Source organism: Lissotriton helveticus, chromosome 12 (genome assembly GCF_964261635.1).
Source record: "Lissotriton helveticus chromosome 12, aLisHel1.1, whole genome shotgun sequence".
Lineage (NCBI taxonomy): Eukaryota > Metazoa > Chordata > Amphibia > Caudata > Salamandridae > Lissotriton > Lissotriton helveticus.
Genome location: NC_136073.1, coordinates 7,561,765 through 7,583,738, shown reverse-complemented (window position 1 = coordinate 7,583,738; position 21,974 = coordinate 7,561,765). Strand labels below are relative to the sequence as shown.

The window sequence follows — 21,974 nt, the reverse complement described above, 5'->3', positions numbered from 1 at the left end:
GATAGGGAGGAGCCTTGTGGGACGCCTAAAGTTACCGGCACCGGTGAGGACAGCACGTTGTTGGTCTTGAACTTCTGTGATCGGTTATGTAGGAAAGAAGTGAACCATTTGACAACAGTCCCGGATAGACCCATTCTGGTCTTTAGCAGCTCCAGAAGGTTCTCACGTTTGACAGTATCAAAAGCTGAGGAGAGGTCAAGAAGGATGAGGAGGCATGAATCGTTGCGGTCAAGGATTTGGAGGGCGTCATCAATTATGCGAGTCATAGCCATTTCCGTGCTGTGTTTCGCTCGGAAGCCTGATTGATGAGGGTTGAGGAGGTCAAACTGATCAATGTGTTTAGTCAGTTGGAGTTGTACACATTTTTCCAGAAGCTTGGCCAAGGTGGGGATGTTGGTGATAGGGCGATAGTTGTTCAAGTCAGCCGGGTCAGCTGTAGGTTTCTGGAGTATAGGTGTGACTTGCCCCACCTTGAGGGAGTCTGGGATGAGGCCTTGTTGAAGGGAGCTGTTAATGATATTAGTCCAGAGTGGGAGGAGCAGGGGGGTGAAGTCTTTCACAGCATTAGCAGGTAGGGGGTCAGTGAAGTGATTAGAGGGCTTCAGGGTGGTGAGCAGTTTGCAAATTGCTCCTTCAGTGTAGGTGTTGAATGACGTCCATGATGCGTTGTTTTTAGGGTGAGTGGTAGACACGCTGATGGGGCTGGAGTATCGGCTTGCATCAATGAGAAGATCACTTCTTATGTTGTCGGTCTTTAGCTTAAAGAATGCAGAAAAGTCTTCACAGTGTGGAATATCGCTTGTTGCGCTGTTTGATTGTGAGGGTTGCATCTTGGTTTGAGATTTGATTAGATCGAACAGTTTCCTTGGTTGGTTCTTTGCTTGGTCCAGCTGGAGGCTGAAGAAGTCTGATTTCGAACGCTTGATCTTCCTAAAGTAGGCATTTCTCTTGTTCTTTAGCATTTTAAGGTGCAGTGCTGAGGGGTCAGATCTCCAGGTGCGCTCTGCCATTCGCAAGGCACGTCTGTCTTCATTGAGTCTACCATCATACCAAGGATTCGATTTCTTGGTGGAGACTCTTTTCAATCGCAGGGGGGCAGCTTCATTGATTATTGAGTTCATAGAATCGAGGTAGAGGTCAGTCAATGATTGAACATCAGGGGCGCCCACGGGGGGAAAGGAGGAGACTGCGAGTGTGAGAAGGCAGGCAGTTCGGGTTGAGATTCTTCATGTCCCTTTTCCAGGTCTTGGATTTGGTGGGTTGAGCCATGTTAGGTTTGACTTTTTCGTTGATGAAGAAAGATAATGGGATGATCTGACCAGTCACAGGGTTGGATCGACCCCAATTGGGTAGCGTCCTCTTTGGCGATAAGGTCGAGGATCGAGCCTTTGTCGTGTGTCAGGCTGTTACAGATTTGGGTGAGGTCAAGCGCATTAAGGAAAGTTTTGAGACTATTCACCACTGCGTCTTTCTGATCGTTCCAATGGAGATTGCAGTCACCCAGGTAAATTTGAGTGGACTGCCGACCGGCATTGGATGAGACCGTGTCCATGAGTTGTTGGGTGAAGGTGAGGTTGTCCCCGGGCGGGTGGTAGACGACATGTAAAGAGCATACAGATTTGCCCTCGCTGGAGATATCGAGGCAGAAGAGTTCACAGGAAGTGAGGGAGGGGGAGGTGACTTTGGTCACAGAGAGGGTGCTCCTAAAAATGCATGCGATTCCACCGCCCGTCTTGCCGGTCCTGTCGAGCCTAATGATGTGGTAGTTGGGGGGGGACTAGTATGTCCATTATAGGCGTAGAAGTTTCAGTTAGCCACGTTTCAGTCAGAATGGCCAGGTCGAGGTCCAATGCTATAATGAGATCCGCGATGTCGGAGGAGTGTCTCGGGGCCGATCTACAGTTGAGTAGGATGCATTTGAGTCTGTGGGAGAGAAGGGTGAAAGATTGTTCTAGAGAGAGGGGGACTTCTCTGAGGTTATTGGGGACGGAACTTCTGTTGCTCAGAGTGGGTGGCCTAAGTGGATTAGTGAGGATTGTGGGAATGGGGAGGTGTGTAGCGGTTGTGTGTTTTAAGGGACCAGGGCCGAATGAGTGTGCATAGGTCATGGTCCGAAAGGGGGTTGAGTGCGCGACGGAGGCGTGTGCGATTGCGGGCGGGGATAGAGGGCCAACGCGGGGAGTATGATTTGTGGGGGAATGTAGGGTGGGTGGGGAGTTTGTTGCGTGGAGGGGCGGTGATAGGTAGGGGTTGTCTGGTGAATGTAGTAAGTAGATCTTTGATGGTGTGGAGCTCTTCTTTGACTTGTAAGAGGGTGGCTATAATCATGTCCAGAGGAGGGTTAGGGGTGGAGTGAGGGATGGGCGCCGTGGGCGAGTCGTTGATTAGGGAGCTGGAATGGGGACTGGCAAGGGGGGGGGGCTATGCTAGCGTTGGTGCCGGGCTCTGAGGTAATAGTGAGTGGGGTGTCATTCGATGGGTGTGAGAGAATGTGGTGAGGGGTGTGGATGGGGAGGGGGGGTGTTGGAGGCATAGGTGGGGGTGCTGGAGGGGGGTGGAGCAAGTGAGTTGAGGGGTGGGGGGAGGCTGGAGACAGTGGGGGTGTGTCGAGGGTATTGGGGGCTGAGAGTGGGAGGGGAGCGAGGAGGAGGGGTTGAGGTAGGGGAGGTGGTGTGTTCCGCGAGTCTGGTTGGAAGATTGGGGTAGTGGGGAGTAAGCGTGGGAGGGGAGATAGTGTGAGAGATGGACCTGCCGCGGGGCGGGGGGAGATAAGTTCCAGCCGATGGAGGGTTCTGCGAGGCTCATAGGAGGTGGGAGTTGGGGGGTAGGGAGGGTGGGGGTATGGAGGATGTATGAGGGGGAGAAATCTCCGCCTTTGGGTGAGGGGTGTGGAGAGGTTATATCCGGTAGGTGACCGACTACAGCGCTTGGGATATATGAGGGGGGAGTAGTCCTTGCGTGTGGATGAGTACTGTGTACCACAGTCACAGGGTAATAAGGACTAATAATGGTACATAAAGACCTACCTTTACGATAACTACATTTGGGCATCTTGTCAGAACAGATTGCAATGACCTTCATAATTACTTCCCGGTCATAGCCTCTCATCAAACATTTAGTTTCAACTTCACACAATGTTTTCAAAAACTCAGATTCCTCACTATATTTACGGTGTGCTCTTACCCCCACTCCATATGGGATGACAATTATCTGTAAACTGGGGTGGGAACTCGAAGCATGAAGTAAGTAATTACATAATGTCGTTTTTCCTATTCATTCTACTTTGTATTCGATCATCTCTTATTCCATATCCAGACACTCTACGTTCATAGCCGTATCCAAACGTAAAGGACACATTCAAAGTGTTTGGGTTGAAATATTCAAAGAACAGTTTCAGGTCCATTATATTACCATCTATATACCTTCCAATATATTTGATACTATTGCTCCAATTAGCACCACCCGATACCAAGACATGACACGTCCCAAACTACCCCATAAACTGAGGTGGACATAAGACGTTGAGAACTTGGAGCCCATTGCAGTGCCACAATTTTCTATGTCATTTTCCATTTAACAGCAAGGCATTTGTATTCTAGAATCAATTGAGTTGTTGCTAATAGCATCTCTGTAAGTTCCAACAGTTCAAAAGATCTCATATTCAAGCAATACCAGAGAGCAACAATGCCATATTAATGTGTAATATTCATATACAAGGATACAATATTCACAGTCACCAACAACATAACTGGCTCCGATGTTACATCAGTACGCACATTTAAGATAGGGTTCGTATCACTAATAAATGATGGAAGATGTTACAAAGTAGGTACGGCCCACAGAGGAAGGTTATATTCATTTATTGATAAGATATGACAGAAAGGCCCTCAGGGGACAGCAGGGGCAGGAGTAAGAGGGGAAATGGCCGGGACAGCTGGTGACTTCACATAACTAACAATCCTAGCATTCCAAAATGGAATGCGTGACGTAGTCTAACATTGACAACAACGGAGATAACTACGGTCGCCGATAAGGACCAATAATGATAAGATACAACATCTCCCTCCTTTACCCCTTAACAACACATTCAGTCTTGGACAAAATCTTCATAACGTTTGGGCATTCTGATTTGCCTTCCGCTTCTAGTCTTAACACCTGTCCCCCCCAGTGCTGGGACGATGACAGGGGCATTGTCTGTTTGTTCCCCGCGGTGACTCTTATCGAGGGTGCTACTTTCAGCCATACTCCCAACATTGGACAGGTTGGCCAACTCTTCTTCCACCCTAGAGTACTGGCTATCGGACATATCATCCCATTCTAGGATGCTATCATCAGCACCTTCCTCTTCCGCTCTTTTCCCGTTCAGTATGATCTTCTCTTGACGATGTTTCAACTTGACATCGTCTTTGCTTCGCCAGCCCTTTTCTCCTAGGTACACTGCTCCTTTATTTATTTTATTTATTTAGTTTCTTGTATAGCGCGGAATCGACCCCGATCGGGGGTATCTCCGCGCTTTGCACACTAAGATGGTGAAGAACAAGGACATTACAGATGAGCTGAGATTACAATTATGAAACTACAGTTAATTATTCCTCTGCAAACAAGTTGGTTTTTAGCCTTTTCCTAAATGATAAATGATTTGTGATCTGTCTGATGCTGAGGGGCAAATTGTTCCACAAGGTCGGCCCCACTAGGGAGAGAGCTCGGCCGCCTTGTCTGGTCTTTTTGATAAGAGGGGTTTTTAACAGAAGTTGATTGCTTGACCGCAAGTCGCGGTCCGGTTTGTAGAGCTGTCGTTTTTGAGTTAAGTAGTTGGGGCCATTTCCAAACAGGCACTTATGGACAGTACAGCATATTTTAAATTTGACGCGTTGGCGTACTGGGAGCCAGTGAAGTTCTCTCAACAGGGGTCTAGATGGTGTTCTTGCAGGAGCGTTCAGAATCAGTCTGGCCGCCGTGTTCTGAACCACCTGCAGTCGATTAATGGCATCCTCGTTAGCTAATATCAGGAGCCCATTACAATAGTCTAATCGACTTATCATCAGGGCCTGTACAAGGGTCTTTCTGTAGGTGTCTGGTAAGAGAGGGAAAACTCATCTGAGCAGGCCAATGGCGCGGAAACAAGCTCCTGCAATCACGTTTGCGTGATCTTTTAGGGTAAGATTTTGGTCCAATTTCACACCCAGATTTTTGACAATCAGTTTTGGGGAAGGTACTGGTCCCAAGTCTAGAGGCCACCAGTCGGGAGGCCTCTTTGGCGGATTCTTGTACTTGCACAGGGCCACTGTAGGTTTATTCTCCTTTGGCCACCAAGCCTGGTTTCTTCGCCATAACCCAGTCTCCGCGTTCTATTTCCTTCACCGTGGCTTTGTTGGCTTGGTCAGCATACTTCTTGGTCTTTTCCTGTTTGCATATGATTCTCTCTCTGACACGTAGATCATTGTCTTTTATCTGTTCGGTTTCTCCTCCACTCCTATACAAATTGTTAAATTTTGGCGTCAGCACGTCCCTACACTCTCTCCCTCTCATAAGGTAAAATGGAGTGAATTTGGTTGTTTCATTCGGGGTGTTATATGTGTTTATTTTTTCTCGTATGCTGTCCTTTACATTTAATTGAGATGCGATGGCCAATTGGATCCCTTCCTTGATGAACTTATTCACTCTCTCAACTTGGCCGTTACTCTTTGGGCTATATAGCGGCGTCTTTTCTTGTTTTATGCCCGCCTTATTCAAAAACTCCACCATTTGTGCAGATATTAGTTGGGTTCCGTTGTCGGAGACTATGATCTTGGGCTGTCCCTCAACCGCGAACGTCTTCTTGAAGAACTTGATTACTATTTCAGTCGTGATTGAGTGTACAAACTTGAAATGCACCCATTTGGAGTAGTAGTCCGTTATGACTATAATGTACTTGTTGTCTTCTGGCAATCTTTGGAACGGGCCGGCGAAATCCACAGCAATTTTTTGCCACGGTCCGCTCTGTATATCCACCATCTGCAGCTCCCGTTTCCTTATATTCCAGTGTTTGTCTGCCTTGAGACATGACTCGCCTTCGTCAATTAAGTTGTTCACTTCCTGATGTATTCCTGGCCACCAGTAGTGTTTTTTGATGATGTTTTTTGTAGCGCTACTTCCTGGGTGTCCTTTGTGAGCCAATTTTATTATTTCCCCCCTCAGTGCTGCCGGAGGAATGAACAGTTCGCATCTTCTTAGTATGCCGTTTTCTATAGTTAGTTCCTCGCTTATCTGCTGATAGCTTTTGAACTTGTTTTTCAAATTCCTTATTGGAGGCCATTTCGACTGCACGTAATTTATTACCTTGCTTTTTATCCAGTCTTTCTCCATTCCTTCTTTCCATTCTTCTTCAGTTATGGACCCATATTCGTCTTCCAATGCATCAATCCAGGCCACTACACATTCTACGTCATCCAATGACTCACTTTCCTGGTTTTCCAGAGGCATCCGTGACAGGCAGTCTGCTCTACTGTTCAGGCCTCCTTTGATGTGCCTTATGCCAAATGTGTACTCCTGGAGCTTAGATAAAAGCCTTATGAGTCTAGAGCTTGCTTTTCCACTTCCACGACCTTCTCCGTCCATCATGTGTACCAACGGCTTGTGGTGAGTAACGATTTCGAACTTCTTTCCCCACAGGTAGTTCTTTAGCTTTTGCACTGCCCAAACACATGCTAGAGCCTCACGCTCAATCGTGCTATAGCGTCTCTCCGTGTCGTTTAGTCTCCTTGAAATAAATGCGATGGTGTTTTCTTTGCCTTCTTTTGCCTAGCAAAACACTGCTCCTATGCCTTTTGCGCTGGCATCGACTGATTATGTTCTCCAGCTTGGGGTCGTAGGCTTTCAGAGCTGGTGCCTCTGCTATGTCTTTTTTTATTTTTTGAAATGCTTGCTCCTGTTCAGTCATCCAAACATAACGTGTTTTTTCTTAACACTTTCCTCAGGGGTTCCACCTTGTCTGCGTATCCTTTCACAAATTTTGCGTAATACTCGCCGAGTCCCAGGAAGGACTTCAGGGTTTCCTTGTCCTTTGGTTCTGGTGCCTCCCGGATTGCTTTGACAAGGTTGTCTTTTGGAGTTATTCCCTCAGACGATAGTACATGTCCTAGATATTCTATCTTCCTTCTCATGAATTTACACTTTTCTTTCGACACCGTCATTCCTCTTTTTGTTAGGATGTTTTAGTGTGTATCAGGATGTCGTCCTGGAACGCTTTCACTCCTTCGATTTCGCCAAACAGTATATCCATCAATTTCTGGAACACCCCTGAGGAGGAGGCCAGGCCGAAAGGTAGTCTTATGTATCTGTATGCGCCGAAGGGCGTTATGAACGTGGTGAGGTTTTTGGATTCCTCAGTCAACGTGACCTGATGATATGCGGCTTTTAGGTCGATCAGGGTGAAGAATTTCGATCCTGCCACAGATTGTAGGATGTCCTGTATCAATGGGAGAGGATGGCAGTTTACTAGAATGTTTTTATTTAATGACCTTAGGTCCACACAGCCTTATTTCACCCGTTTTCCTTTTCTTTGAAACCACTATTGCAGACACCCATTCGGATGCATCCGCCTCCTCTATTACGCCTTCGTTGCACAGCTTGGCTAACACTTCTTTCAGTTCTCCTCTTACGGACAATGGTATTGCTCTCACCTTGTGCTTGATGGGCTCTGCACCATCCTTCAATTTGCTCTCATGTGTAAATCCAGGCACACAGCCTGTAGTATCTTTAAAAACCTCTCCGTACTTTTCCACTACATTTTCAACAGTACCTTGGCTTTCCACCATGCATATGTTGTTCACCAGCTCTTCCCTTAGGATAATAGGTTCCTCTGCTCCTGGTTGGAGTATCACGCCCAGCTTTGCCAAGTCTTTCCACCCTATTAAGATCCTGCCTTTCACTGCCACGTATATCTTCGTGTTTATTTTCCTTCCTCTGAATGTGACCGAGTCATTGAAATATCCTTTCATTTCGATATCCTTTTCCCCAAAAGCCTTGGGGTTCACGTCTGTTTCATTTAACGTTACGTCTGGCCATTTTTCCTCGAACATCAGGTCTGATATGATTGTTATGGGCGACCCAGAATCCGCACAAAATTGCAATTCAATGTTTCCAATTTTTGCTTCGCCAATGGGTCCTTTTATCCTTCCCCCTTTCATGTCTATATATAGTACTATTTTTTCGCACATTTCCTCGTCAAAGTCTCCCACAGTATTCACCACCACATTTTCAGTTGTTCTTAGTCTAGTTTTACACAAGGTTGTATAGTGGCCAAATCTTTTACATTTTGCGCATCTTTTGCCGATGGCTGGGCATGACTTATGATCTGCGAGATGTTCGTGCGAACCGCATCTGAAGCAACTCAAATTTTTTCCTCCTGTCTCCCCAATTTTTCTTTTGTCCTTTTTGCTCACTTTTCTTTATCTTGTATGTAACACACGCTGGTATGACTAATACTGGTTGACAATACCTTCGTAGTGACCAATGATCTTTCAATGGCTTTTGCTATGTCTGTTACATCCTATAGAGTGGGGATCCTGCACGTCAACAATCTCTTGTACCTTCTTTGAGTGACAATAGAACACTACTTGATCTCTTATGTAGACATCCGTCATCTCATTAAACTCACAATCTTTTGCTAGCACTCTCAGGCACGCTATATACTCTTCTATAGTTTCGCCTTCTTGCTTCCTGAGTGCAAACTTATGCCTCCCCACCATTATGTTGCTCTCTTCATCGTACTGTTTCTCAAGCCTCTTTATAGCTTCTTCATACTCGTTAAGTGGTATGAATACCCCAGGTGGATTTTCGTACTCTGGCAAACTATCGAACACCTCTTGACCTGCTTTGCATAACAATCCGAACAAGAGCTAACTTCCTTTCTGCGTCATATTTCTTGCCATCTATGGACACAATATAGTTTTCAAATGCCCTTAACCATTTTTTCCACTTCATTATGGGTTTTCCAGGTTCCTCTAGGAATAGTGGCGGAACACAGATGTTACTCTGAGCCATAATAACTTTACTCTTCGCTACGTTGTCAGAGTGTCTTACTCTTTATAATTGAAGTGTATTATCTTGGTTACTTTATTTTGTATACTTTTCTGTTTTCATTCACATGTATTAAAGTAGCTTTATCTTTCCTTTAAAAAGCTTCAGCAGCTTATTAATTTCTTAATGTTTCCCCCCCCTGCTCTTTTCCAGTATCTCTTTGCCGAATTATTTAATTCACACGGCTGTTATTTTAGTTTGGTGGGGCGTGCGCTGGTGTTAGCTATATTTCGCTAGATTTATGCACGCACTGTCCAATTAATTTCCATTCAGTCAGTGAAACTGACAGGATTCCTTCGGGGGTTTCGCTAAGATGGCCGCCCCGATGACGTCATTCCCCATGCACCAATGGGCTTGCAATACCGACGTGACGCTGGAGCATTCCCGAGATGCTTCCGCGCGCGTCAATATCGCCGTGCCCTAGTCAAAGTCTCTTAGCCGTCAATTACACGCCGATTCACTTACTTCGGTCTTCTTTCTTCTCGTATTCTGGCTACCTTTGTTTTCCCGCCTGCACGACCGGCTGCTTTCCTCACATCGGCTTATTCGCGCAGCATAGATGATCCTGTGAGCCTCTCCTCCGTTAGACCCTCGTCGCCATTGTTACAAAGTAGGTACGGCCCACAGAGGAAAGTTATATTCATTTATTGATAAGATATGACAGAAAGGCCCACAGGGGACAGCAGGGGCAGGAGAAAGAGGGGAAATGGCCGGGACAGCTGGTGACGTCACATAAGTAACAATCCTAGCATTCCAAAATGGAATGCGTGACGTAGGCTAACATTGACAACGGAGATAACTACGGTCGCCGATAAGGACCAATAATGATAAGATACAACAGAAGATTAAACACATAGCAGCGTAAAAATATATTCCCAAATCCAGAGATCCTCTGAGTTGGACCCCAATACCGGCAATAATAGGTTTGCCAGATGGAAATGGCTGGTCTTTATAAATCTTCAATAGAGTATAGAGATGAGATATCTTGGATGATCACCAAGCAAGTAATAGTATTCATCGTCATTGAACAAACCCAAACCATGTCAGTATTATTCTGTTTAGTAATATCCATAATAGGATTATGATCCAATTTAAGGTAGCACGAAAGGTCACTAAGTTGGTTGTAAATCTCATTATCGTAGTCGGTCATAGTCATGATACCAAATGTCCTCCTTTATCCGCCTCCCTTATTACCAAGTCCTTATCCTGTTGTAATTGGTTCACAGTAGCACTGAGTTATCTATATATCACCATTGGTGTTGCATACGTGAACCACTCCCATTTGTCAAGTCCCTGAATTAACAGCTTTGTAAGAGAGATCAATATGGCTGCCACTCGCATATTAAGATGTCCACCTAGACTTTGTGTTAGAATTATCTCAAGAGGTCACGGAAGACTGCTAGGAGAGTAGATTTCAGTAGCCGCCCTTCACCCTGAGCATATAATTTGTTTCCTCTGCCGAACTGTGAAATATAGCTGCTGCCAGCTTTTCAAAGGTATGATTGGCAAACCATCCTAAGAAACTCAACAGAAGCCAGCGTCACTATTTAATACTTTAGCCCGGATATAGGGTGCCTTCAATGTCAAAAACTTACTAAAATGCTAGAAATGTTCATCTGGTTTCCACTAATCATTACATGTCCAACTACTTCCGTTTTGCATTCTGTGTGGTTACTGCTCATGTTCTATGCACTAGACTAGGAATCTTCAAACAAGCAGTTTAAGTTACATGTTTCTATTTCTCAGTGCTATCCTTGAGTGTTACACACAATTAAAAACTGTTTGGATTGCCAGTGTCCCTGAACTCCTCTAGAGGAATTGATAGTAACCTGAAAACAGCCTGTGCAAGACTGCACAGTGTGCTCATGTCAGGGCTGTGGTACAACTGGCTTTATAATGTAATGTAATGTTGGTGCACTTAAACTGAGTCCTTGCATCAGAGAGTAATACACTCAACCTCTGCTGCTCTGAGGACCCTCCAGATTGTGTAATACTTCACCTATTTCAGCTGCTTATTACTTAAAAGTTCTACCTAGACTGAAGTTAGAGATGAATGAATCCCTTCTCTTCAGCATGTACTTCAACACATAATCTGCCCTGCGTTATCAGAAGTTGCAAAGTGTTAAGACACGCATTGGAGCCCCGCGTAGGAGACAAGCGCTAAGGAAGACTACAAGACCCAGGAGCACGCCCTCCAGAACTACCAATCCCAGAAGGCATTGCGCGGCAATCGCACTAGGAGGGCGTCACCATATAAACAACTCGGAAGCCAGCAGTCGGCGTCGAATATTTTGAACAGTAGACGCGAGTCCGTGTGCTGCAGCTACAAGGAAGGTGAGCTCCGTTTTACAAGTGGGAGTGGAGAAGGCGCCGTATGCATTACCAGTGAGGAACCAAGCCGCTACCCGATACTGTGATTCATGGGCTTCGCGACCCGCCCTGTTACCTTCGTTCGTCCCCGCTCGAGGGTTATCGAGCGCTTAGGACTCCGGTCCTTTCTGTACATTTAACAGTCCCCGCTCGAGGGTTATCGAGCGCCAGGACACAGTCCCTTCTTATACTTTGGCAAGTCCCCGCTCGAGGGTTATCGAGCGCTTGGGATTTCGTCCCTTATTTTGACATTGGCCAGTCCCCGCTCGAGGGTTACCGAGCAAGAGGAAAATACCCTAATTCTTTGTGTTGTTCTTTGTGTTTGCCCTCCGTTGGAGCGTGTCAGGACTGACACGAATGCGGAAGACGAAGCTAACGAGTTAAACGACTTATCTGGCTATTAACGAATCGAGTGGCATTTTCGGCCATTAATTAGCACAGTGTCCTCTGTTGGAGGGTGCTAGGACGGGCATCAGTGCAGAGGACGGTTAGATCCTCTACCGTGCCAATTAGTTATAATTCTTCGCTTACGTTTGCCCTTTGAACATGCCAAAATAAAGAGCTTGTTCTATCATAAACTGCAAAAAACACAGTTGATGGACAGAATGTAGAACAATGTCATACATTCACCCCAGTACAAGGATCTGGGCCTAAATCCATCGTTTTTTTGCACTCCACACCACCCTGGGTTAGACACTGGCTATATGCAAATCAGCTCTGACCCTGTGCCTCATGGGAACAGTCCAGTCCGAACTACCAAGCCATGTCTTTCCCAGGCCGGAATCAAGCATCCAAGGACCGGTTTCTGGCTATCAGCCTTCTTCAGCCTGGAGTGTTCTATCATAAAGACACGTCTGTTACATCTTTTGTGAGGTTCAAACAGGGGTGTTTGGGAGTTGTCTGGGTTACCCGATCCCGAGATAATTAACCGCTTCTCATCTGGCCGGAAATGCTGCATCTCATCTGAAGCCTGCTGGCAACATTTAAGATTTTTGGATAGACCAATCATGTACAGCTGGATTTATTTACGGCACTGCAGGGGCACACACAACTGTCCATTTAAAGTAGAAAATCTGTTAGCCTCTCCAGTGCACCTTACTTATTCCATAGTGCAATACAAAACAGCAGTAGACAACTCAGTGTAAAACTCCAAAACAAACCAATCAAACTTCCAACTGGCCCTCGGAACTACTGAAACAAAAGGTTACTGGACAGCTTAAACAGTTAAAGCTAAGCATCAGTTTGATCCCAAGAAAGATACATTTGAGACTTGGAACAAAATCAAATCTCTCTCTCCCCCTCTTCTGGTACCATCAGATCTCTCAAGTTCTATCATGAGACAGCGGACTTGTTGGAAGGTAATATAGGACGTAGTGTACGGGCTCTGAAGGGCAGCATGGCCTTCTGGGCCACCCTCCCACTGTCAGTGTCGGGCCGTATAGCACTATTAAAAATGATAGCGCTCCCTAGATTTTTATATTATTTCAGAACACTGCCGGTGTGGATACCTACTCACATTTTTAAGTCGTTGAAATCGCTTGTGGTGTCTTTCCTCTGGGGCTCGGGACGACGCAGAGTAGCACAAGCAACGCTCATAAGGCCTAAGATCGAGGGAGGGCTGGCGGTACCAGACTTTGAGCTGTATTACCTAGCGGCCCAGCTACAGGTATTCACGCAAGAAGTAGCGAGAGTCTTTAGGGGGCCGGAGCACAAAAGGAACGAGGGCACCCCACGCCATGTCCTTTCATTTATTGTGCTGCAGCAGAAACTGAGACTCAGGGATCTGACATTGGAAGAGAACACACTGAGACAGTGCTGGAACCGTTCTCAACGCAAAGCGGGGGTGCTGCATCCATATGCTCCCGAAATTCCCCTTGGCATGGTAACGGCATTGTCACATGGAGGAGACTGGTCGCACTTACAGGGGTGGGAAGAGGCAGGAGTCCAGGTGCTGGGTGATCTATTTGAAGATGGAATATTACTACCCTATCAGACACTCCAAGAAAGATTTGAGCCTACCAAGAGGGGATTACCTGCTCCACGCAGCAGTGACGAGAGCGATACAGGCACACTGGCAGGTAGGGCTGATGGAACCTAAGACGACGCGAGCCTGCCAATATGTGATGATGGCGGCGGTCACATGCCTGTACACCAGAATGCTCAATGAAACACTATTGCCTTTGGATACTTTGAAGGGGAAATGGGAGGTGGATGTGGGGAAAGCCATTCCTGATGCGGCCTGGGCGCAAATAGTGTGGAGGGCCTGGAAGAGTACGAGAAATGCTAGGTTCCAATTGGTACACTTCTACATTATTCACCGAGCATACTTGACGCCAGGGAAGATTAAGAAATTCTTTCATGTAGAGGAAGCAGTGTGCCCGAGATGCACGGGAGTAGGGGTGGAGCTGGCGCATATGCTATGGTCCTGCCCAGAGGTGGGTCCATATTGGCAGCAGATAGGCTGCACATTAAATGCGATAACTGACCGGCAGCTAGATTTTGATATGGCCGTCAGTATCTTGCACTGGTTCCCTCACACATCCAAAAATAAGATTACGAGCAGGTTTGTGGACATGGGGCTCATATTGGCGAAGTGCGAAATCACAAAGCACTGGAAAGCAACTGTGGGCCCCAGCATACACAGATGGAAGAACACATTTTTTAAATGGGCTAGCAGCGAAAGTACGTTACGTTATCAGCAGGCGCGCAAGCTCGACAATGAGAAAATGCTAGAAGCTGCAACGGCATGGGAGGCATTGGTGCAGGCGCTACGAGAGTATGGGACTCCGGTTAATGATGAGGAATAGATTTCTGACTGGGGCAAGACCTTAGACCATGACAGAGCATCATATAGGCAGACACATTCGATCCTGCGCGTCTATCAAGAGGGATTGGACATAACTTCTGGCGTTGGTGACGGGCTTAGGGGGATTGATAGAAGTATGTTGGGCTCAAACATTCAAAACATGGTTTAGATGGAGATTCTGACAGTAAGAAGCGACACATTTTCATGGCATATCGTTATAGGGGTTGGGATGATGAGTATTATGTAATTGTCAATTTATGTTTTGTGTAGAAAAACAAACTATGTTTTGAAGAAAAAAAATCAGATCTCTCAGGTTCCCACTCTACTGGTCCCCTCTGATCTCTCTCTGTCCTTCTTTCCTCTGCTCCCCTCTGATCTCTCTCTGGTCTTCCTTCTGCTCCCCTCTGATCTCTCTCTGTCCTTCCTTCCTCTGCTCCCCTCTGGTCTCTCTCTGTCCTTTCTTCCTCTGCTCCCCTCTGATCTCTCTCTGTCCTTTGCTCCCCTCCGGCCTCTCTCTGTCCTTCCTTCCTCTGCTCCCCTCTGGTCTCTCTCTGTCCTTCCTTCCTCTGCTCCCCTCTGGTCTCTCTCTGTCCTTCCTTCCTCTGCTCCCCTCTGATCTCTCTCTAGTCTTCCTTCCTCTGCTCCCCTCTGGTCTCTCTCTGTCCTTCCTTCGCTCCCCTCTGATCTCTCTCTGTCCTTCTTTCTTCTGGTCCCCTCTGATCTCTCTCTGTCCTTCTTTCCTCTGCTGCCCTCTGGTCTCTCTCTGTCCTTCCTTCGCTCCCCTCTGATCTCTCTCTGTCCTTCTTTCTTCTGGTCCCCTCTGATCTCTCTCTGTCCTTCTTTCCTCTGCTCCCCTCTGATCTCGCTCTGTCCTTCTTTCCTCTGCTCCCCTCTGATCTCTCTGTCCTTCCTTCCGCTGCTCCCCTCTGTCCTGCTTTCCTCGGATCTCTCTCGGTCCTTCTTTCCTCTGCTCTCTCTCTTTGTCATTCCTTCCTCTGGCCTCTCTCTGTCCTTCCTTCCTCTGGTCTCTCCCTGTCCTTCCTTCCTCTGGTCTCTCCCTGTCCTTCCTTCCTCTGGTCCCCTCTGATCTCTCTCTCTGTTCCCCTCTGGCCTCTCTCTGGTCTTCCTTCTTCTGGTCCCCTTGGATCTCTCTCTGTCCTCCTTTCCTCTGATCTCGCTCTGTCCTTCTTTCCTCTGCTCCCCTCTGATCTCGCTCTGTCCTTCTTTCCTCTGCTCCCCTCTGATCTCTCTCTGTCCTTCTTTCCTCTGCTCTCTCTCGGTCATTCCTTCCTCTGGCCTCTCTCGGTCATTCCTTCCTCTGGTCTCTCCCTGTCCTACCTTCCTCTGCTCCCTCTCTCTGTCCTTCCTTCCTCTGCTCCCCTCTGGTCTCCCTCTGTCCTTCCTTCCTCTGCTCCCCTCTGATCTCTCTGTGCTTCCTTCCACTGGCCTCTCTCTCTCTGTCCTTCCTCTGGCCTCTCTCTGTCATTCCTTCCTCTGGTCTCTTCCTTCCTCTGCTCCCCTCTGTCCTTCCTTCCTCTGCTCCCCTCTGCTCTCTCTCTGTCCTTCCTTCCTCTGCGCTCTCTCTCTCTGTCCTTCCTTCCTCTGGTCCCCTCTGCTCTCTGTCCCCCTCTGCTCTCTCTCTCTCTGTCCCCCTCTGCTCTCTCTCTCTGTCCCCCTCTGCTCTCTCTCTCTGTCCCCCTCTGCTCTCTCTCTCTGTCCCCCTCTGCTCTCTCTCTCTGTCCCCCTCTGCTCTCTCTCTCTGTCCTTCCTTCCTCTGGTCCCCTCTAATCTCTCTCTCTGTCCCCCTCTGCTCTCTCTCTCTCTCTGTCCCCCTCTGCTCTCTCTCTCTCTGTCCCCCTCTGCTCTGTCTCTCTCTGTCCCCCTCTGTCTCTCTCTCTGTCCCCCTCTGCGCTCTCTGTCCCCCTCTGCTCTCTCTGTCCCCCTCTGCTCTCTCTGTCCCCCTCTGCTCTCTCTCTGTCCTTCTTTCCTCTGGTCTCTCTGTTATCCTTTCCTCCGGTCCCCTTGGATCTCTCTGTCCCCCCTCCCCAGGCCTCACCTTCAGCAGCACGCAGAACTCGAGCACCCTGCGGCAGGAGGCGGGCAGCAGGCGGCTGTAGGTCACAGCCATCTTGAAGAAGAGCGCGTGGAAGAGCCGGTCCCGCACCGATATGAGCGGGTTCTGGTTCAGGCCGGGCGGCCGCGCCCGGGGCAGCGGGTGGTTGTTGTTGGCGTTGGCGGCCCCGGCGGCGCCCCCGCCGGCCGCGGGCTCCGACATGCTGCGGCGGAGGCTCAGGTGGGCCCCGGGGGCGGCGTCATGGGGGGGCCGCCCTCCCTCGGGCCCCGCCGCTGCGGGCTCCGCTCCCCTGCGACACCCGGGCCTCCTCCGCCTCGCTCACCGCGGGCTCCCTCCCTCGCTCGGCCCGCACTCCTCCTCCTCGGTCCCGCTCCCCGGGCTCGGCCTACAGTGGGCCCCACGGACCCCGCCGCCACTTCCGGTCTTCTCACTCCAGCTTCCGGTCCGCCATCTTGCCTGGCAGAACGAGGCACCAGCTGCGCCGGTCCCGCGGTGTATGCCGGGATAGCAGAGCGGTGCTCCGCCCTCCCGGGAGGACTCGGCGTCCCAGAGAGCGTCACCCCGGGCAACTCATCTGCACAGCGAGTGACGTAAACATTGTGACGCGCGCAGCTATTAAAAAACAAAAGATCTGTTGCCGAAAAGTACAACAAATGCGAATTCAAAATCCTGAAAAATGAAGAGTTAACGTACATATCGAACCTGGGGTTCCTTAGAAAGGGATCTCTGACCGACGACCTTTAACCACTGAGGAAGGCTCAGACCAGAGATGGAAGACCAGGATCTGAGAGGAAATCACAGCGACCTCGTTTGCAAAAAGTAAAACTCAACTTGGGCCTAGCCTCACTAACCATCACAACTAACTGCTACTAATATAACCTGTAAGAAAGTAAATGCATGCACTTCAGTTCTTGAGAGCACATGACTTATGGCAGCAACCATGGATTAACCATCTAACCTTGGGTTCCCCATCAATAAATACAATTAAAATGCATCAAATAGGAATTGATGGGGAGGGAGAGTGTCCATAACAGGGATGTTCCCCACAGATGGGTTCTGAGTGACATCACATAGACAGCAAGTAAACTTGTTATGCGGATTTATATAGCGCACAGCGGCCCCAGCAAAGGGGCGTCCCGGCGCTGCCAGCATCCGAAATCTGACCTAAACACCAAGACAGTAGAGCGCCGAAGAATAGAAAAAGCGGCCAAGGAAACTAAATTGGAGGAAAAGGTAGAGTTTTAATAGCTTTCCTGAAGTCCAGCAGACATTCCATTTTATGGATCTGAACAGGCAGAGAGTTCCATAGCTTGGCTACCAAGCAGCGAAAGGACCGCCCCCGCGCAAAGACGTTTTACACGGGGGACAATGACCAGGTGCTGCCCCAATGAGCGCAGCTGGCGCGGGGAAACATATGGGGTCAGTAAGTTACCGAGAAGGCTAGGCGTAGCAAGCTTCAGAATCCTAAAAGAAAGACACAACAACGTCTTACATTGAATGTGCTCCGCCCTGGGAAGCCAATGAAGTCTCCGAATGGCGCCAGCAGAGGGGCAGGACCACGGGAGCCCCAACACGGCTCTGGCTGCGTATAGTACTAAGCACAGAATGCTTTTGTGAGATGTATTTAAAACAATGTAAGCTTTTTTAATCTAAGAGTTCCTGAGTTTGTGTGGTAGTGTTATGTTTTTTTCTACAAAACGTTACCCCCCCACTTGTCGTCAGGAAGAACGATGAAGGGTTGATGAAACCTGGGGGGACAGGGTTTGCTCCTGTAGAGGACGAGGAGGTCATTTTCAGGCCTCATGACTTATCTCCCCATGTTATTGTCTCGATGTCTCCCACATTTATGTATCTCTCATAATGTGAATTAATTTTAAGCACCAATGTCCGGTGCCAAGAATGGTGAGAGGCCTTTGTCGAGTACTTGTTTGAAGGAATGGTTTCAGCACTTTTCCACATGTAGCTCACACTTTTTTCTTGTTTTCTACCCTTGAGAGCAAAGTTCATAATATGTGTCAGAAATCTGAAGCCCCTGCTTCCATCAGGATCTGCCAGGCTGGGGCCTGTGAAAGATTATCAAAGTCTAGGGGGTGTCAGGTAGTATTCTGCTTTCCAGACTGCCTGGTACCATGTTTTCTAACAATTTGTAAAACAGCACTGGGGTTTAGATTGCAATTGTTGTTCCAACATGCAGCCACAGAAGATATTTTAAACCTTCACTCTTATAATTATATGGGCACCCTTATTTTGATTGTGTTGTCGGTTCTTGGGAACAATTCTATCATTATTTAACTAGAGCCCTTCAAACGTGGTTGTATGCTTTCACTCTTGTGTTTTGTGTTCTATGTCTCCATGCTGACAGTTATTACTATTGGTATACTCACTTGTTGCCAGGGTGTGTAGCTTACTTCCAACCTGTGCAAGCCAGTGTAGGTGTGAGATGCATGTTGTGGCAGTTGCTTTATTGTTGGAGTGTGCTTGCTAGCATCTTCAGATTCCTTGAGATTACTCCTGCTTAAGTCTACGTATGCACAAGTGCCTTCAGATTCCTTGAGATTACTCCTGCTTAAGTCTACGTATGCACCAGTTCCTTCAGATTCCTTGAGATTACTCCTGCTTAAGTCTACATATGCACAAGTGCCTTCAGATTCCTTGAGATTACTCCTGCTTAAGTCTACGTATGCACCAGTTCCTTCAGATTCCTTGAGATTACTCCTGCTTAAGTCTACATATGCACAAGTGCCATCAGATTCATTGAGATTACTCCTGCTTAAGTCTACGTATGCATCAGTGCCTTCAGATTCCTTGCGATTACTCCTGCTTAAGTCTACGTATGCATCAGTGCCTTCAGATTCCTTGAGATTACGCCAGCTGAAGTCTATGTCTGCACCAGTGCCATCAGATTCATTGAGATTACCCCTGCTTAAGTCTACGTATGCATCTGTGCCTTCAGATTCCTTGCGATTACTCCTGCTTAAGTCTACGTATGCATCAGTGCCTTCAGATTCCTTGAGATTACGCCAGCTGGAGTCTATGTCTGCACCAGTGCCATCAGATTCATTGAGATTACTCCTGCTTAAGTCTACGTATGCATCTGTGCCTTCAGATTCCTTGCGATTACTCCTGCTTAAGTCTACGTATGCATCAGTGCCTTCAGATTCCTTGAGATTACGCCAGCTGAAGTCTATGTCTGCACCAGTGCCATCAGATTCCTTTAGATTACTCCTGCTGAAGTCTACGTATGCACCAGTGCCATCAGATTTCTTGAGATTACTCCGTCTGAAGTCCAAGTATGCACCAGTGCCATCAGATTCATTGAGATTACTCCTGCTGAAGTCTACGTATGCACAAGTGTCTTCAGATTCCTTGAGATTACTCCTGCTTAAGTCTACGTATGCACAAGTGCCTTCAGATTTCTTGAGATTACTCCCTCCGAAGTCTAAGTATGCACCAGTGCCATCAGATTTTTTGCTCATTGCACCATCAGGATTCAAGCAAGCCGGGCCGAAGACGGCTGTAATGCCAGAAACCGGTCCCCGGAAGCTTGTTTCCTTCCCAGTGTAAGAATTGGCTTTTGTAGTCTGGTCTGCCCTGTTCCCATGATGCACTGGGCCAGGGACAGACTAATTTGCATACAGCCAGGTTCTGAAACTGGGATGGTGCAATGAGCTAAAAAACGGTGTTGGATCTAGCCCTGATCTCTTGACTGGGTGAGAGTACTCTGCTTAATTCAGAGACTCTGTCCATGACCACCCCTTGTTGTAAATAATTTTGTCCACCCTAAGCGTGGAAGGGTATACTCAGATGTGAGTCCCTTGCTCATTGCACCATCAGGATTCAAGCAAGCCGGGCCGAAGACGGCTGTAATGCCAGAAACCGGTCCCCGGAAGCTTGTTTCCTTCCCAGTGTAAGAATTGGCTTTTGTAGTCTGGTCTGCCCTGTTCCCATGATGCACTGGGCCAGGGACAGACTAATTTGCATACAGCCAGGTTCTGAAACTGGGATGGTGCAATGAGCTAAAAAACGGTGTTGGATCTAGCCCTGATCTCTTGACTGGGTGAGAGTACTCTGCTTAATTCAGAGACTCTGTCCATCACCACCCCTTGTTGTAAATAATTTTGTCCACCCTAAGCGTGGAAGGGTATACTCAGATGTGAGTCCCTTGCTCATTGCACCATCAGGATTCAAGCAAGCCGGGCCGAAGACGGCTGTAATGCCAGAAACCGGTCCCCGGAAGCTTGTTTCCTTCCCAGTGTAAGAATTGGCTTTTGTAGTCTGGTCTGCCCTGTTCCCATGATGCACTGGGCCAGGGACAGACTAATTTGCATACAGCCAGGTTCTGAAACTGGGATGGTGCAATGAGCTAAAAAACGGTGTTGGATCTAGCCCTGATCTCTTGACTGGGTGAGAGTACTCTGCTTAATTCAGAGACTCTGTCCATCACCACCCCTTGTTGTAAATAATTTTGTCCACCCTAAGCGTGGAAGGGTATACTCAGATGTGAGTCCCTTGCTCATTGCACCATCAGGATTCAAGCAAGCCGGGCCGAAGACGGCTGTAATGCCAGAAACCGGTCCCCGGAAGCTTGTTCCCTTCCCAGTGTAAGAATTGGCTTTTGTAGTCTGGTCTGCCCTGTTCCCATGATGCACTGGGCCAGGGACAGACTAATTTGCATACAGCCAGGTTCTGAAACTGGGATGGTGCAATGAGCTAAAAAACGGTGTTGGATCTAGCCCTGATCTCTTGACTGGGTGAGAGTACTCTGCTTAATTCAGAGACTCTGTCCATCACCACCCCTTGTTGTAAATAATTTTGTCCACCCTAAGCGTGGAAGGGTATACTCAGATGTGAGTCCCTTGCTCATTGCACCATCAGGATTCAAGCAAGCCGGGCCGAAGACGGCTGTAGTGCCAGAAACCGGTCCCCGGAAGCTTGTTTCCTTCCCAGTGTAAGAATTGGCTTTTGTAGTCTGGTCTGCCCTGTTCCCATGATGCACTGGGCCAGGAACAGACTAATTTGCATACAGCCAGGTTCTGAAACTGGGATGGTGCAATGAGCTAAAAAACGGTGTTGGATCTAGCCCTGATCTCTTGACTGGGTGAGAGTACTCTGCTTAATTCAGAGACTCTGTCCATCACCACCCCTTGTTGTAAATAATTATGTCTGCACCAGTGCCATCAGATTCCTTTAGATTACTCCTGCTGAAGTCTACGTATGCACCAGTGCCATCAGATTTCTTGAGATTACTCCGTCTGAAGTCCAAGTATGCACCAGTGCCATCAGATTCATTGAGATTACTCCTGCTGAAGTCTACGTATGCACAAGTGTCTTCAGATTCCTTGAGATTACTCCTGCTTAAGTCTACGTATGCACAAGTGCCTTCAGATTTCTTGAGATTACTCCCTCCGAAGTCTAAGTATGCACCAGTGCCATCAGATTTCTTGAGATTACTCCCTTTAAAGTCTATGTGAGCACCAGTGTCATCAGATTCCTTTAGATTACCCCCTCTGAAGTCTATGTGTGCACCAGTGCCATCAGATTCCTTGAGATTACCCCCTCTGAAGTCTATGTGTGCACCAGTGTCATCAGATTCCTTGAGATAACTCTGTCTGAAGTCTATTTATGCACCAGGGCCATCAGATTACTTGAGATTACTTCAACTGA

At 47.8% G+C, this 21,974-nt stretch overlaps 1 protein-coding gene and 1 pseudogene across 3 annotated transcripts in view; one reads left to right on the top strand and one right to left on the bottom strand.

Moving 5' to 3' along the window:
• TMEM259 (transmembrane protein 259) overlaps nucleotides 1–16,759 on the bottom strand; it is a 135,205-nt gene extending 118,446 nt beyond the window's left edge. For both annotated transcript variants that reach the window (XM_078670678.1, XM_078670679.1), the window contains exon 1: nucleotides 16,293–16,759. In XM_078670678.1, coding sequence (XP_078526804.1) covers nucleotides 16,293–16,511 — 219 coding nt within the window. In that variant the 5' untranslated portion in view covers nucleotides 16,512–16,759. The remainder of the gene's footprint in view (nucleotides 1–16,292) is intronic.
• Nucleotides 16,760–16,882: 123 nt separating this feature from the next.
• The window catches only part of LOC144799389 (uncharacterized), a 72,359-nt pseudogene continuing 67,267 nt past the window's right edge, over nucleotides 16,883–21,974 (top strand). Inside the window, exon 1 of the transcript XR_013603802.1 lies at nucleotides 16,883–17,129. The product of XR_013603802.1 is annotated as an uncharacterized LOC144799389 (transcript). The remainder of the gene's footprint in view (nucleotides 17,130–21,974) is intronic.